Source organism: Tamandua tetradactyla, chromosome 26, assembly GCF_023851605.1.
Source record: "Tamandua tetradactyla isolate mTamTet1 chromosome 26, mTamTet1.pri, whole genome shotgun sequence".
NCBI lineage: Eukaryota > Metazoa > Chordata > Mammalia > Pilosa > Myrmecophagidae > Tamandua > Tamandua tetradactyla.
Genome location: NC_135352.1, coordinates 35774596 through 35787927, shown reverse-complemented (window position 1 = coordinate 35787927; position 13332 = coordinate 35774596). Strand labels below are relative to the sequence as shown.

The following is a 13332-nucleotide window of genomic DNA, read 5'->3' as shown; positions in this document are numbered from 1 at the left end:
TTAAAACCCACATTTTTTAAGTTAGACCGGTTAACCTTGTACAGTACCATAACATGGTGCTATGGAATCAGAAACACATAGCAGTAGTAACATTTGCTGCCAAAAGAGCCTTATTTATTAACTCAAAAAAGCTATAAGAAGGATTTGAAAGGCAGAAAACAGTTTTTCGTCTTGAGAATCATTTTTGGTCTTCATCATCAGTGGGTTCACAAAATCCCCCTTTTTTTCTAGGCGTGCTAATCATTCCTATAAAAACTGAAAGGAAATGAATGTTGTATCACTGCATTATACTTTTAAAGTTAATTGTAAATATTTATATATCCCTTCTTCCTAATAAAGGTAAAAGAAATATAAAAGACTTTAAGACAATAACATTTTAACTCTCGTTTTTCACTTTTTTGATATTAAAGATTTTATAAAAAAAATTATTTCACTGCTTAGCTCAAAGCAAGGGGAAGAAAAGAGTAAAGAACTTAAACTGTAGGTATTATTTTGGGTAGATAAATGTTACCAAGCCATTGTAACTACAAATAAGGAATTGGAATGCGAGTGGTTTTGCAGAATTTATAAAAATACAAGCTACAGGCAATTTAAATGTAACTTTATCTCATCTCCTGCCTTTGAATCTGAGAAAAAGCTGAGAGGTGTTAAACAGTTCCACAAATAAAAGAAACATCATCTAACAAGAAAGGAAGAACAGGGATTTGGTTTCTTGGGTTTATTGTTAGAGCCTGATTGTTTCTCTAGGAAGTTATTTTATTTATGGGCTGAAAAATGGATTGTCACATCTCCTAGCTTTATAAGGATACAAAAGCTATAAGAGAAAGATATATAATAATATTAGTTACCATTTTTTGCCTTGTGAAAGTACCTATCCTGACTAACATTTGTTTACTTATAATCCAAAAAGTGAAGTAAAGGAGCAAATATCTGATACATGATATACTTTCTGCTATTCAAAAATGGGTTTGATTTTGTTTCCAGGATTCATTTTGGAATGCAAGGTTTTATCAGGATTAATCCACTTGAGAATAAAAATAAAAGTGGAGCTTCTCCTGCTTTCGAAATACAGCTCACCAAAGATTTGATTTGTTTCTTTGACACGTCAGTAGAACTCAGGTAAAGATAAAATAAACTAAAAATACTTCAGTAGCAAAACTGCAATGCTGGGATCTGCAGTTTGGTTTTGCATGTCACAGTGTAAAGAAATAAGTAAATAAGTAAGTAAAGTGGTTTAGAGTTGACAAAACCTCATTTTAAAAGAGACGGCATGTAATATAGTTTGTTAGAGTCTTCATTGTTTGTATTTGTATCAAAGTTCATTTTAAGTGACACCCTGTGAAATTAAAACCAGACTCATGATTAATGTGTTTTATATCCCTTTCTATAGAAACTCAATGGAAAGTCAACAGAGAATAAGAATGATGGAAGAATTAGATGTATGCTCACCTAAATTTAGTTTCTCAAGAGCAGAAAGTGAAGTTAAAAAGCAGAAAGGTCAGATGCTATGTGACGTGTTAATGGATCAGAAGGTGTTTCCTGGGGTGGGAAACATCATCAAAAATGAGGCTCTCTTTGACAGTGGTCTCCACCCAGCTGTTAAAGTATGTTCTACATATTTTTTAAAAGTTTCTTTATTTTTAAGTGCTGTTACGGGACCAATATGAAACACTTACATCTGTTTTTCAGTAACCTATTCTCAAACAGACTTCAGGTCCCCCTCCTTGTGTTTGCTCGTGTCACCTTCTCAGGCCAGACCTAACCCCCCTGCTTAAAATTGTGCCATGTGTCCCCTCCTCCCACTTCATGCTACCATCTACCTTCACTCACTTTGCTTTTCATTTTCTCTGCAACACTTAACGCTTTCAAACATAACATACTATTTACCTATTCTATGTATTTTTTTAAATCTGTCTTCTGCTAGAATGCAAACTCTTGTCTATTTTGTTTACTGATGTACCCCAAACACCTGGGTCACAAGTGTCAGGCACATGAGGGGCTCTGAAGAAATATTTGTTGAATATATGAATGGACCAAGGTCACAATTTTCTTTTTCTATCTGGCATATTAAATACAACACACACACACACACACACATACACCCATGTATTTCTGTGCATAGTTATTGATGATGTTAGAAAATGCTGTTTCAGGCGAGTGATAAGAATGGAAGTCAGGTTACAGGGAGTAAGGAGTAAATGATCAGTCAGGAAGTGGAAACAAAATTTAGAGTACTTGTTCAAATAGTTTACAGAGGTCTGAAAGGAAAATGTTAGACATCAAGAAAGTGGCATTAGAACAAGGAATGGGTTTTTCTTTTTTTCTTGTTCATCAGCTGGAGAGGTTTAAATTTATTTATATGTTGAGAAGAAAGGGACATAATGATAGAAAGGGAGAAATTGAAATTATAATGCAGAGAATGGTAATTAGTAGGGTAAAAAAGATTCTGAGAAATTCAGAGAGGTTGGACCCAAACCGAAATGGAAGGATACACAAACTTTAGTTTCCACGAAAGAACTCTGCTGTAGCAGTTATACCTAGATTTGAATAGCCTCAGTTAGTGAAATATTTTTTACACGAACACAAGGACACCTACTTTTTGTAGCTATTTCCAGCAAGTCTTGGTAAAAGCTAAAGCAGTGGGAATTGATTTTAAAAGAAACCAGTTACTCATAGTTCTAGATTGGTTCTTCTTTTTGACACTTTGAACCTTCTAGTCAGATTTCTATAATATAGGAATAATGAGACAGAATTCTGACAAGAATGAGTTTTTTAGAATCTCTTAGACCTCTATGGAAAATACTTTAAAAATATACCAAGGTATTGTTATCTGTGACAAATGGAGAATTTTTTTTTTTTTATCTGTTCATCCATCCACTTTTTCATCTAGTAGAAGATAATTTACCCATAATGTCTGGGAGTATATAAAATTCATATCATTTCTGAAGTTTAGTTATTAACTCTGTAAAAGCACACACACAATTATTTAAAAAATACGCTTTTAACATTTCGAAATGTGACTTAAAATAGTATGTAAGATATAATGAGAAATGTATTTTTCATTTAATTTACATATAAGTAACTAAACAGATCAGAGTGATGCTGTTGATTATATGATTCTGATTTTTATAATCACTGATGAATTATTTTTATTTTGTAACTAGATATAAGCATATATTCAAATACATAGAAAGTTAAATTTGAATTTCTCCTGGGATTATCATTGAAAGCACATGTGACAAACTGTAATTAATTCTGCAAGGGTGACAATGAGATTTATGCTAGACTGTGCCACAAAAAAAATTGTTTTGCAAAGTCTGTTTTTGAGTTTTTCCATGTGTTAACAAGTACTTGATATCAATACATGTAGATACATTCATGTATTTTTAAAGTTTGATGGTGACCTTGACGATTATGTGCTCCATTACCTTTATTTCCCTTCTAGCCTGCTTCCTTCCCTTTCTTCTTTTTTCTTGCTGTATTTTGTTTGCTTGTTTTGTTTTACAAACCCGGAAAGACTTTTCAGGGTGGCTGATAGACAATCCTAAGATTCTGAAGATTCCTGATACAGAATAGATATTCAATAAATACTTGGATTGAGAATTAAAATTTGAGTAGGAATGGAATTCTTTATCTCTAGTACTACCTCTTATAAATAGATCTACTATTAAAGATACCAAATAAAAATGTGAGAATAGACCTCTAGTACATATGTATACATTTCTAAATCTATTTATGGTACTCTTTAACAGAACTGGCAATGGTATTATGTTTTATGTAACAGGCAAATCACAAAACTATCCTCAGTTCATTTTTCCATTTTAAGGTTTGTCAATTAACAGATGAACAGACCCATCTCCTTGTGAAAATGATTCGTAATTTCAGCATTCTCTTTTACAGGGTAAGAGCAAAACACTTTCAACTATGTATAATATCTGTGGTGTCCTTTTCTATTGCACCAAAAATGGCAAAGTTGTATATAGCCATCTAGTGGTAAGAGTATAGAGGTACAATAATGGAGAATGATATTTATGGGCATAATTAATATCCTGAAATACTTTAAATTATAGGTCAGATGAACTTTGCTTCCCTATAATTATATTCAGTTGGGGAGCACCTGTCTTAGCATTTTACTTAGACTCTTGTTCTATTTTTGGACAAATAAAAGTAAATATGGGGCCAATGCGATGGTGGCTCAGCGGCAGAGTTCTCACTTGCCATGCCATGCTGGTGACCCGGGTTGGGTTCCTGGTGCCTGCCCATGAAAAAAAGTAAATATAGGAAGCCTAGTGAGATAGCTCCCACACTTTAGGGTAAATAGCTCTCAGTTCAGCAGGCTTTGCCACTTATTATCAGTGTAGTTGAGATTATTTAGATAACTTTATTTCGTTTTAGTTTCTTCATCTGTAAAATGGAATAATAATTTTAATAATTTATATTTATCTTCCACAAAGACTGTTTTGAGAATGAAATAAAGGGCTACCGTGCAAATTTTGAAAGTTGTGTGTATGTGCAGAGAGAGACTCCAATAAATGCATTTTATCTTTTAAACATTGTATTGTAAATGCTTTATTTTCTTCAGTCCATCTCATATATTCAAAATTCATATTTTTTGATGTTCGTAGGGAAAGATATTGTTAGATTCTTCATTAGTCGGCTTCAAGTGCTAACCCACCTCTTACCTTATGTATCTACTTTGAGTAACCATGGCTATTTTTCAATTTTATATGCTTATTTGTTCTTCCAGAGAAAGATGGTCATGGAAACTGCCCATATTCTGGACCAGTTAAGTTGGGCATTAGAATGCATTGCTTGAATTTATATATGTAAACAATTTATATTAATTATGTAATTGTGTAATTTACAGCTTATACGTGGTGAGCCATATTTCTGAGCTTTTAGACTTTTCACATTGCTGATGTAAGTCGAAATATTTTCTCTGTAAGAGATTTAGATATATGTGATTAGAATACGATGTTGACAGAAAATATCAAAATGTCTTTTCAGATAGAACTTACACCAAAATGGAATATGTTGTATCCTAGAAAGGCTTTGAATTTTTATTTTCTCTTTTGGTGAATCTGTAAGATTAGAAAGAAAAAACTGTCCTTTGTCAGGCCAACAAAGAAGATGTTAAATTTTGCCCCTAGAAATAAATTTTTTGGCTGTTGAAACTGACTGCATGAGCAGCTTAAATTTGTTAAAAATAATGAGATTTAAAGCTAATCTAGTCTTTTTCTTATAATCATATAATTATGTTTAATTTTTTTAAAAAGTAAGGCAATTTAAATTATAGAACTTTTATATCCTATTTCGATAAGAGGGTAAATCTATGCAAAGAAGTATTTTTAATACTGATAAGTTATAAAATCATGACTTAATTAATTTATGCAAATTTTATTTGACAAATGTTGCTGATTCTTGTCGAGAAATCCTTTTTCTCAGATGAAAGAAAATATATGTACAAATACATGTAAACTTCTAACAGATGGTTTTCAAGAATATATCTTTGGATCCTTAGCAACACTATTTTGATAGATAACTTTACTTTTCTTTTCTTTTGTTTATTTTTAGTGCCATAAAGCAGGATCTGCTGTCTCTAAACACTATAAGGTCTATAAATGTCTTATTTGTGCTCAGTGCCACTGCAAAATAACTGCGTGTCGCTTAGGGAAGAATGACAGAATGACATATTTCTGCCCTCAGTGTCAAAAAGAAAATCCTCAGCATGTTGACATAAGGTAAGATATTTAAACAGAAAGGGTATTAACTATCAGAGTATTAATAAGAAAGCATAACTGAAAAGTATTTGAACCTGCAGTAGAAATAGGAAATAGCATCATCAAAGAAGCAGAAGGAACCAGCACTGATTTATGGACCACTCCTGAATTCAGGTAGAAAACCTCTATCTCGGGTGTTAATTTCCAGCCCTTAGCTTTAATCTAATCTTCATAGAGAGTACCAAGATGTATAGATATGTCAATCATTGAAAAAAACAACACAACTATCATTAAATGTCTTTGCTTCATTCAGAAATAGTATAAAATTAATGCAATTTTTTATAGAATTTGTGTCTCTCTGGTGAAACATCACACTGTTTAAAGAGTTAAGCAGCTGCCTGGCAGTCTGTGTGATTACAAGCCAAAATTACCTGTACAGACCTGAAGCACATTAAATGCTACAAAGGTTCAGGGATGTCAGAGGTTTATATACATAGGAAGTGGAAAGATCTCATAGAGTAAGTGTAATTTGAAATTCACTTTTCAAAGATAACTAAAATTTTGGTTAAGTTAATGAGAAAGCAAATGCTATTTAATGGATAAGAAAGAGTATGGCCACAAGTCATGAATCATTAATGAGCCTGGCATATAGGAGGGATGATGATAAAATTGGCCAAAGCAAGTGAAGTTTTTAAGTTGTTGAATAGAAAAAGCTAATTTTACAGGTAGGGTGGGACTAAATAGAAGGGATCATTGGTAGTTCTGGGACTGGTTAATGTCTTATCCAAATCAGTGCATTCAGGAGTTTAAACTGATAATGGCACAGTTAGGATGGAAAATGAATGGACATAGAACACACCTGGGGAAGCTCTAGCATGGCATAGTGGGAGAGAGTATTCTAGGCCAGAGGTCAAGACACTGAGAATGGAGAAGAAAATAGGTAAGTGACCTTAACCATCATTTAAAGTCAGCAGGAATTGTGACAGATTTGATATTTAGGAAAACGCAAAAAGTTTCAGACCCAAATAATAGAAAGAAATGTTGGGATGGAATGGAAAAACTATTGAGTTTCAGATATGTGGATTAGCAGGAGGAGAGATGTGTAACTTAGGGACAAGTTATTGAGTGGGATGTAATGACTGGATGGTTATTAGCATAATGTCATTGGGTGAAGCATTAAAATAAGATCAGTTCACTGATAGGAAGACCAGAGAGAAAGGAACCTGGGCCTCAGTGAATGCACATAACCAGAGTAGGAGACAATAAGGATTAAACAAAGGAAATAAAAATGATATGTTTGGAAATTAGAGGTGAAGCAGGGAACTGCATGGCAAGGAGGAAGAGCTCAGGACTAGGGGGTGGAGGCCATGTGCGCTGGAGGTCACAACTCCTGTTCATGTCTTCTTAAATACATCTGGAACTGTCTTTTCTCTCCCCTGTTTCATTTTCTGTTTCACTCCTTCTCTTGTTCTTGATAGCTCTTCTCTAAACTCTCCATGTACCCTTCATCTCAGCTCCATTATCCCATTTTACTGTCACAGATATGAAATGTGTTAGGTGATTCGCTATATATATAGTACAGTTTTGTGGTTTTTGTATTTTGCATAAAAAGGAACTACTTTTCATCATGCAAGTGTACAGTTTGCGAAATATATTTAACATGGTACCAGGCAGATAGGAGACATTCAGCAGATGTTTGTTGACTGAATAAATGATTAATGCTTTCTATTGGTTTTCTAGGAGTTTCTGGTTTGGGAAGCTAATCTTGCTTGTTCTTCCAAATCAAATCAATATGTTATTTATCAAATAAATGAGATAATTGTCAATTCCAAAGGTTTTCTGAAACTAGATTCTAAGGGTGCAAGGGTTCCCTGAGAGAGCATTAGAGTTCACCTATGACTTACGGAAGAAAAGCCAAGTCCCCTCCTCCCATTTACCCTACTTTTGTTATGTATATCAGCCTCCAGTTTAGGATTTTGTTTGAAAAAAAAAACAAAAAGCAACAAGAAGTATCCACTGCAAATAATATGCACACACACATAAGCTGAAGAAAAAAATTTGAAAATGAATGCGTTTTGCGTAAAGATTAAGCAAATATATTTAATCTGTGATTAAATATATGCCGTTCATTTCTGCATCATGTTTGAACCCTTTTATGTTGACTAAACATTCTCATTTTAATTCAAGAGAAGTTGAAGAAGCCTGAAAACCCCAATTACAATGGTCTTATTTCACTCCTTCATGAAGTCCTCCCTAACTCATCAACTTTCCCAATTTACTTTGATCATAATATACTTCAAACACCTATGCCATTTATGTTGGCTTTTTATTATACTCTAGCTAGCATTATTTATGTATGCAGGTTTCATTAGGGGAAAGGCTGGTTGGTGGTGTTATTCTTTCTTTTCAACAAATATTTAGGAGTGACCACCATAAGCCAGGCATTGGGAGTACAAAGCCAAAATAGAACCCAGCCCCTCTAAGCTCTCAGGGTTTCAGGAGAGGAGTAAATGAGTAAAATCCCAAGATGCAAGTGTTGTAAAGTGGTATGTTTGTATGATTGCAAAGGTAAGTATAGAGGAGGAAACACTTAAATCTACCTGGGAGGAACAAGGAAATCTTTCTGAAGAAACTGACATTTGAGCTTTATGGAAAAGGAAATAGGAATTAATCAGTGGTAATTGGTAGTAGGAAAGGGGTTTCCTGGAAGAAAAAGCATCATATAGGAAAATTCATCAGGATTAAAAACCTAATGCCTTTGGAGAACTGTTAAAGGGGAAGAAGTTTTGTTCCTCTACGAAGACATATTCAGGCCTCTAAAAACCACGAAGCTTAGAAATTTGTTTATAGTTGGTTGTGAGTTAATGAGAATTTAGTATTGTTTGCAAACCAATTCTTAAGGCTGATCTGAGTTAGCAGAGTTTTTTGTTTGTTTGTTTTTTGAGGGGATGGAACGTTAGAGGGCACTTGAAGAAAAGTTATGATGGATTATTTTTGAAAGGATAACTTTGATTAGGAAAGAGTTGTGATTGCATAGTTTTTGTGTTTACAAACAATTTAAAACACTTTTTTTATTTCAATGAAAGGAATCCAACTCAAGTTAGTTTAAACTAAAAAGGAATTTATGAATCATGCCACTACAATGAATATTGTTGGTTCCTAGGATTAATAGAAGAGCTGCAGAGAGTGGAACTATGCAAGTGTCCCGATAGAACAAGCAAAGAGAATAAAGACAGGGCTAAGCTGCTTCCTGCCGAAACCTCACACCTCAAACCTCTTAATGATAAATGCTTTTTGGTTTCAGAAGAAGAATGACATTCTGGAAGGTTTCCAGGAAATGTTTGTGTTCCATGAGTAAGGAAGCAGAGTAAATTGAACGAAATAACAATTTAATTCAGTTGAAATAGAAGTTCGGCAGCAGCTTGAAAATTATTTTCTTCAAAGCTTCCTTAATTCCTACTTTATTCTGTGTAACTTTTAGTTTTATTAACGTTCACATTGATATTTTAATAAAATAATCTGTTTTGCTTAGAGAAAGGAAAACCAGTTGCTTCCCATGCTAGTAGCTAGTATACATTATACGTGCCTGAGAAATGCAAAGATACCTTTGCGATGGTATCACCCTCCACATGTAATTCATGCCTTTGGTCTCTGAATAAAGCCCACATTCATCACCCACTTTAGGATCTTCTGCTTTAAGATTAGTTGAGTCTGGTAGTATGTACAGTGGATTACTTTAACTTCGATCATCAAAAGAAGAAAAAAGATGCCTTTGAAAGAGAAGTAGAAGAAACATGTCATAGAAACCAAGACGGGGCATAAAGAGTTAATTCTCCTGAATTATAGAAGGTGGAGCTTGAGGAAAGACCATTTTATTTGGCAACTGGAAAATCAACGTGGGTGGTAGTTAGATTCTGTTGTCAACTTGGCCAGGTGAGCATACCTTGTCTTGTTGCTGCGGACACAAGTCAATGGTATGTGAACCTCATCTGTTGCTAATTACATCTGCAGTTGTCTAGGAGGTGTGTCTGCTGCAATGAGTGACATTTGACTTAATTGGCTGGTGCTTAAATGAGAGACTCAACGCAGCTCAGCTAAGCAGCTCAGCCCAGGCCTTTGGAGATGCAGAAAGGAATCACCCCAGGGGAAAGTTGTTGGAACCCAGGGGCCTGGAGAGAAGACCAGCAGAGGTCATCCTGTGCCTTCCACGTAAGAAAGAACCTCAGTGGAAAGTTAGCTGCCTTTCCTCTGAAGAACTAACAAAATAAATCCCCTTTTATTAAAGCCAATCCGTTTCTGGTGTGTTGCATTCTGGCAGCTAGCAAACTAGAACAAGATGACCTTCAAGAAGAGAATTTTGATAGAAACATAAGAGCAAAATTCATTCATGGTACTTTATTTATGGAATATTTAGAGAGTACTGTATTCCAACGGCAGGTGATAGGTTTAAGAAAAAAACTGTGTGAAGACATGTACAAAGATGTGCATATTTGTGTAAGACATCAGGCATTGCTAAGGAGTCGGTGCCAAGAAGAAACTTCACATACGGTGAGGGAAGAGCGAGGGGCAGGACGGTTCATTTTAGATAGGGGAGTCAGATAACAGCCTCAAGGAGAACATTTTTGAAAAGACCTTGAGAAAATGTGGAGCTGGGTGAGAAGTATTTCAAGAAGGTGGTCCAGAAGCCTCCGGGCCTCCTCAGTGGAAAGTTAGCTGCCTTTCCTCTGAAGAGAGAGAAAGAGAGAGAAGGCAAGTGTGATGACAGCAGAATGAAAGGGCAGAGGGGTCCGCTCTGCATGGTGAGACCTGAGCACAAGGGCTTGGCCAGGCATCCCGAGGAGTTGCCATTTTCTTCGAAGTGTTATGTGAAGCTCTTGGGGGGGGGTTTCAGCAGTGATATGATCTAACCACTTAAGTTAAGAGACTTTAAGAGACAGTAGTGTGACCAGAGCGACATCAGGGAGCTTTGCACAGTAGTCCAGGAGGTAAATGATGGTGGCTTGGAATAGAGCGGGAATGGTAAGACATGGTTGAATTGGAGCCATTTTAGAAGGGGAATAAGGCTATGGCCTGAAATGTATCTAGTTTAGGTGCCTTCTTTATGCAAAAGAATAAGAAATTATTAATGCAACTTTCTGAATGTGAGTATGTAGAATCAGAAGAGAATTCACAATGAATTATAATTTTTAAATACCACAACATCAGAAAAATAAAATATTGATATAATTTATTATTATTCATTAACTGCCTAACCTACCTATTGTTTTCCTACATGTGTTGACTGTATTCTCGATTGCCTTGTCATATGACTACCAGCAACATTATTAACATTTTTTTATTTACAACTTAGAAAATTGCCTTTTAGAATCACAATTGGTTATTGATAATTGCTCATCACTTACTTGACCTATAATATTTTGCTCAAGCAATACTTTTTGTCTATAAGCAAGACCTTAGAGCAGTGGTTCTCCAACTAACATGCATCAGAATCTCCTGGAGGGCTTGCTCAAACACAGATTGCTTGGGCTCCATACCCAGAGCTTCTGATTCAGAACGTCTAGTCATGGTCCTGAGAAGTTACATTTCTTACAAATTCCCAGTTGAGCCTCTGCAGCTGGCCTAGGGACCACCTTTTGAGAACCACTGCTTTAGAGAACTCCACCTCATTATCCCTCTCTGCTGCCTCTGATTTCCTCTACTATGTTATTCCTGGATTGAAGGATGGGATATGGGTTAAGTGGCCTTAAAGCCTGGATTATAATGTCCTCTGAGCAAGGAGTGGAACATCTCTTGTTCAGATACTTCTCCTTGAAGTTAAAGATACGGTCCCCATGCTTAGTGATCCCCCCAGGATACCTCTTCTCTGGGTACTGGGCGGATGTGGTGGTTCTGGAAGCCCAAGATCCTCACCCAGAGTCCCAGGACAGCCAATACTGGATGCTCTTGAACCAGCCACAAGGCTGGAATTTCTGCTTCAGTTCTCCACATGCCCTACTCCAGTCCCTAGAGAGAACACCAAACTAGAAGTTTCCTATACAAGCCAAGCTTCATTTTGTCCAGGCAAATCTCCCTCTGTGTTAGAGCCTGCAGGATTTGCTGATGGAGTAGAGAGGGGATATGAAGGAAAGAGATGTTAAGGATGACCAATAGGTTTTTGGCCTGATTGGTTGAGTGCCTGGTGATTCCATGTACTAGTTCATCTCACTAGTAGACATTGTAGATTGGGGAGAGGGTAGAAATCATGAATTCTGTTTGGATATGATGTTTGAGATTCCTGTTACACATTGAAGAGGAGATTGGAAAAGATTTGTTTCTGAATGTTTAAGAAATAGAGCATAAGAAAAGAATGCTTGCAAAGCATCCATAAGATACAATAAACATCCCCTTATGATTAATGAAATCTTCACAACAGATGAAGATAGTGCAAAACTGTAGCAAGTTGAAAATCTGAAGGTCCAAGTGTTATATTGAGTTAATTGTGAATAAATGCTATGAAATAATGCCTTTTTGAGTAAGTAGAGGGCTGGGATAAGGTCAGGTAAACAAATCCTATAGGTCTGGTGTTCTATAGGAATAAGAACTACAGAGTGGCATTAAAAGTCCATGTAAGATAAAACAATCATGATGAGATGTATCTTACTTTCAGATTTTCTTAAGCTACTTATTATTTTAGCAGGCAAGCCAGAATTTCAAAACTGTTATAATTATATGTAAGGAGCAAAATGTTACTTACAGAAGACAAAGCTACGTTTCAAAGTCAAAGAGCTCATGTTATGAAATATAACATCCATGGCCTTTACCTAGAAGAGCTTTTTTTTTTTTAGTATTAATGTTTGGAATCATGAAAGAATTCCATGACACGCTCATGGTTCTTAACTACGTGATGTGCTTTACGTGCATCAGAGACCAGGACAATATGACAGCTTCATATTCTGCTGTTTATTTTTAAAGAATAATAACTCTTTGACTCTAGATAAAAATTTATTTGTTATTTCTGGCTTTAACAGCAATCAGCAGGGCCCAAGTGAAAGCATTTTACACTAAGAAACAGTAATAACTGTGTCTTAGGCAATAACAAACACATAGCATTTGTGTATGAGCAGTTCTGTGATCATTTCTGAAACACCTAAAATGTGTAGGAACGATGCAATAATCATGCTAATGCTTGGTTTTAAAAATTATTTCACAGCAAACTGCCAACCCGTAATACCATAACCAGTTGGACACCTAGCAGGGGAGCTCATGTTACGGAGTCTGTGGCTCGGAAATCTGAAGAGCAGTGGGCATGTGTGGTCTGTACACTAGTAAATAAGCCTTCAGCGAAGGCATGTGATGCTTGCTTGACTTCAAGGCCTAATGGTAAGACCGACTTTTGACTTCAAGTTCATTACATTTCTAAGAAGGTTATTTATGTAGTCGGGTATAAATATCTTATACCATCTTGGTATCCAATAACAAATAAAATGCTTTCTTTCTGAGAGGTTTAAAGGAATTGCCAGCTTTTGCATGTAAGCTACCCTGATATTTGGATTGAGCACTTTCTTTTTTTTAACGGGGAGGGAAAAGACGCTTGTGCTACAACAGTATGTGCCTTTGTATCTCAAAAAACTGA

General features: G+C 35.6%; 1 protein-coding gene across 2 annotated transcripts in view; it reads left to right on the top strand.

Annotated features, from left to right (window-relative positions):
• Positions 1-13332, top strand: part of NEIL3 (nei like DNA glycosylase 3) — a 51178-nt gene that overhangs the window by 28651 nt on the left and 9195 nt on the right. For both annotated transcript variants that reach the window (XM_077144208.1, XM_077144209.1), the window contains 5 exons: positions 985-1119; positions 1391-1604; positions 3827-3901; positions 5575-5741; positions 12910-13079. In XM_077144208.1, coding sequence (XP_077000323.1) covers positions 985-1119; positions 1391-1604; positions 3827-3901; positions 5575-5741; positions 12910-13079 — 761 coding nt within the window. The remainder of the gene's footprint in view (positions 1-984; positions 1120-1390; positions 1605-3826; positions 3902-5574; positions 5742-12909; positions 13080-13332) is intronic.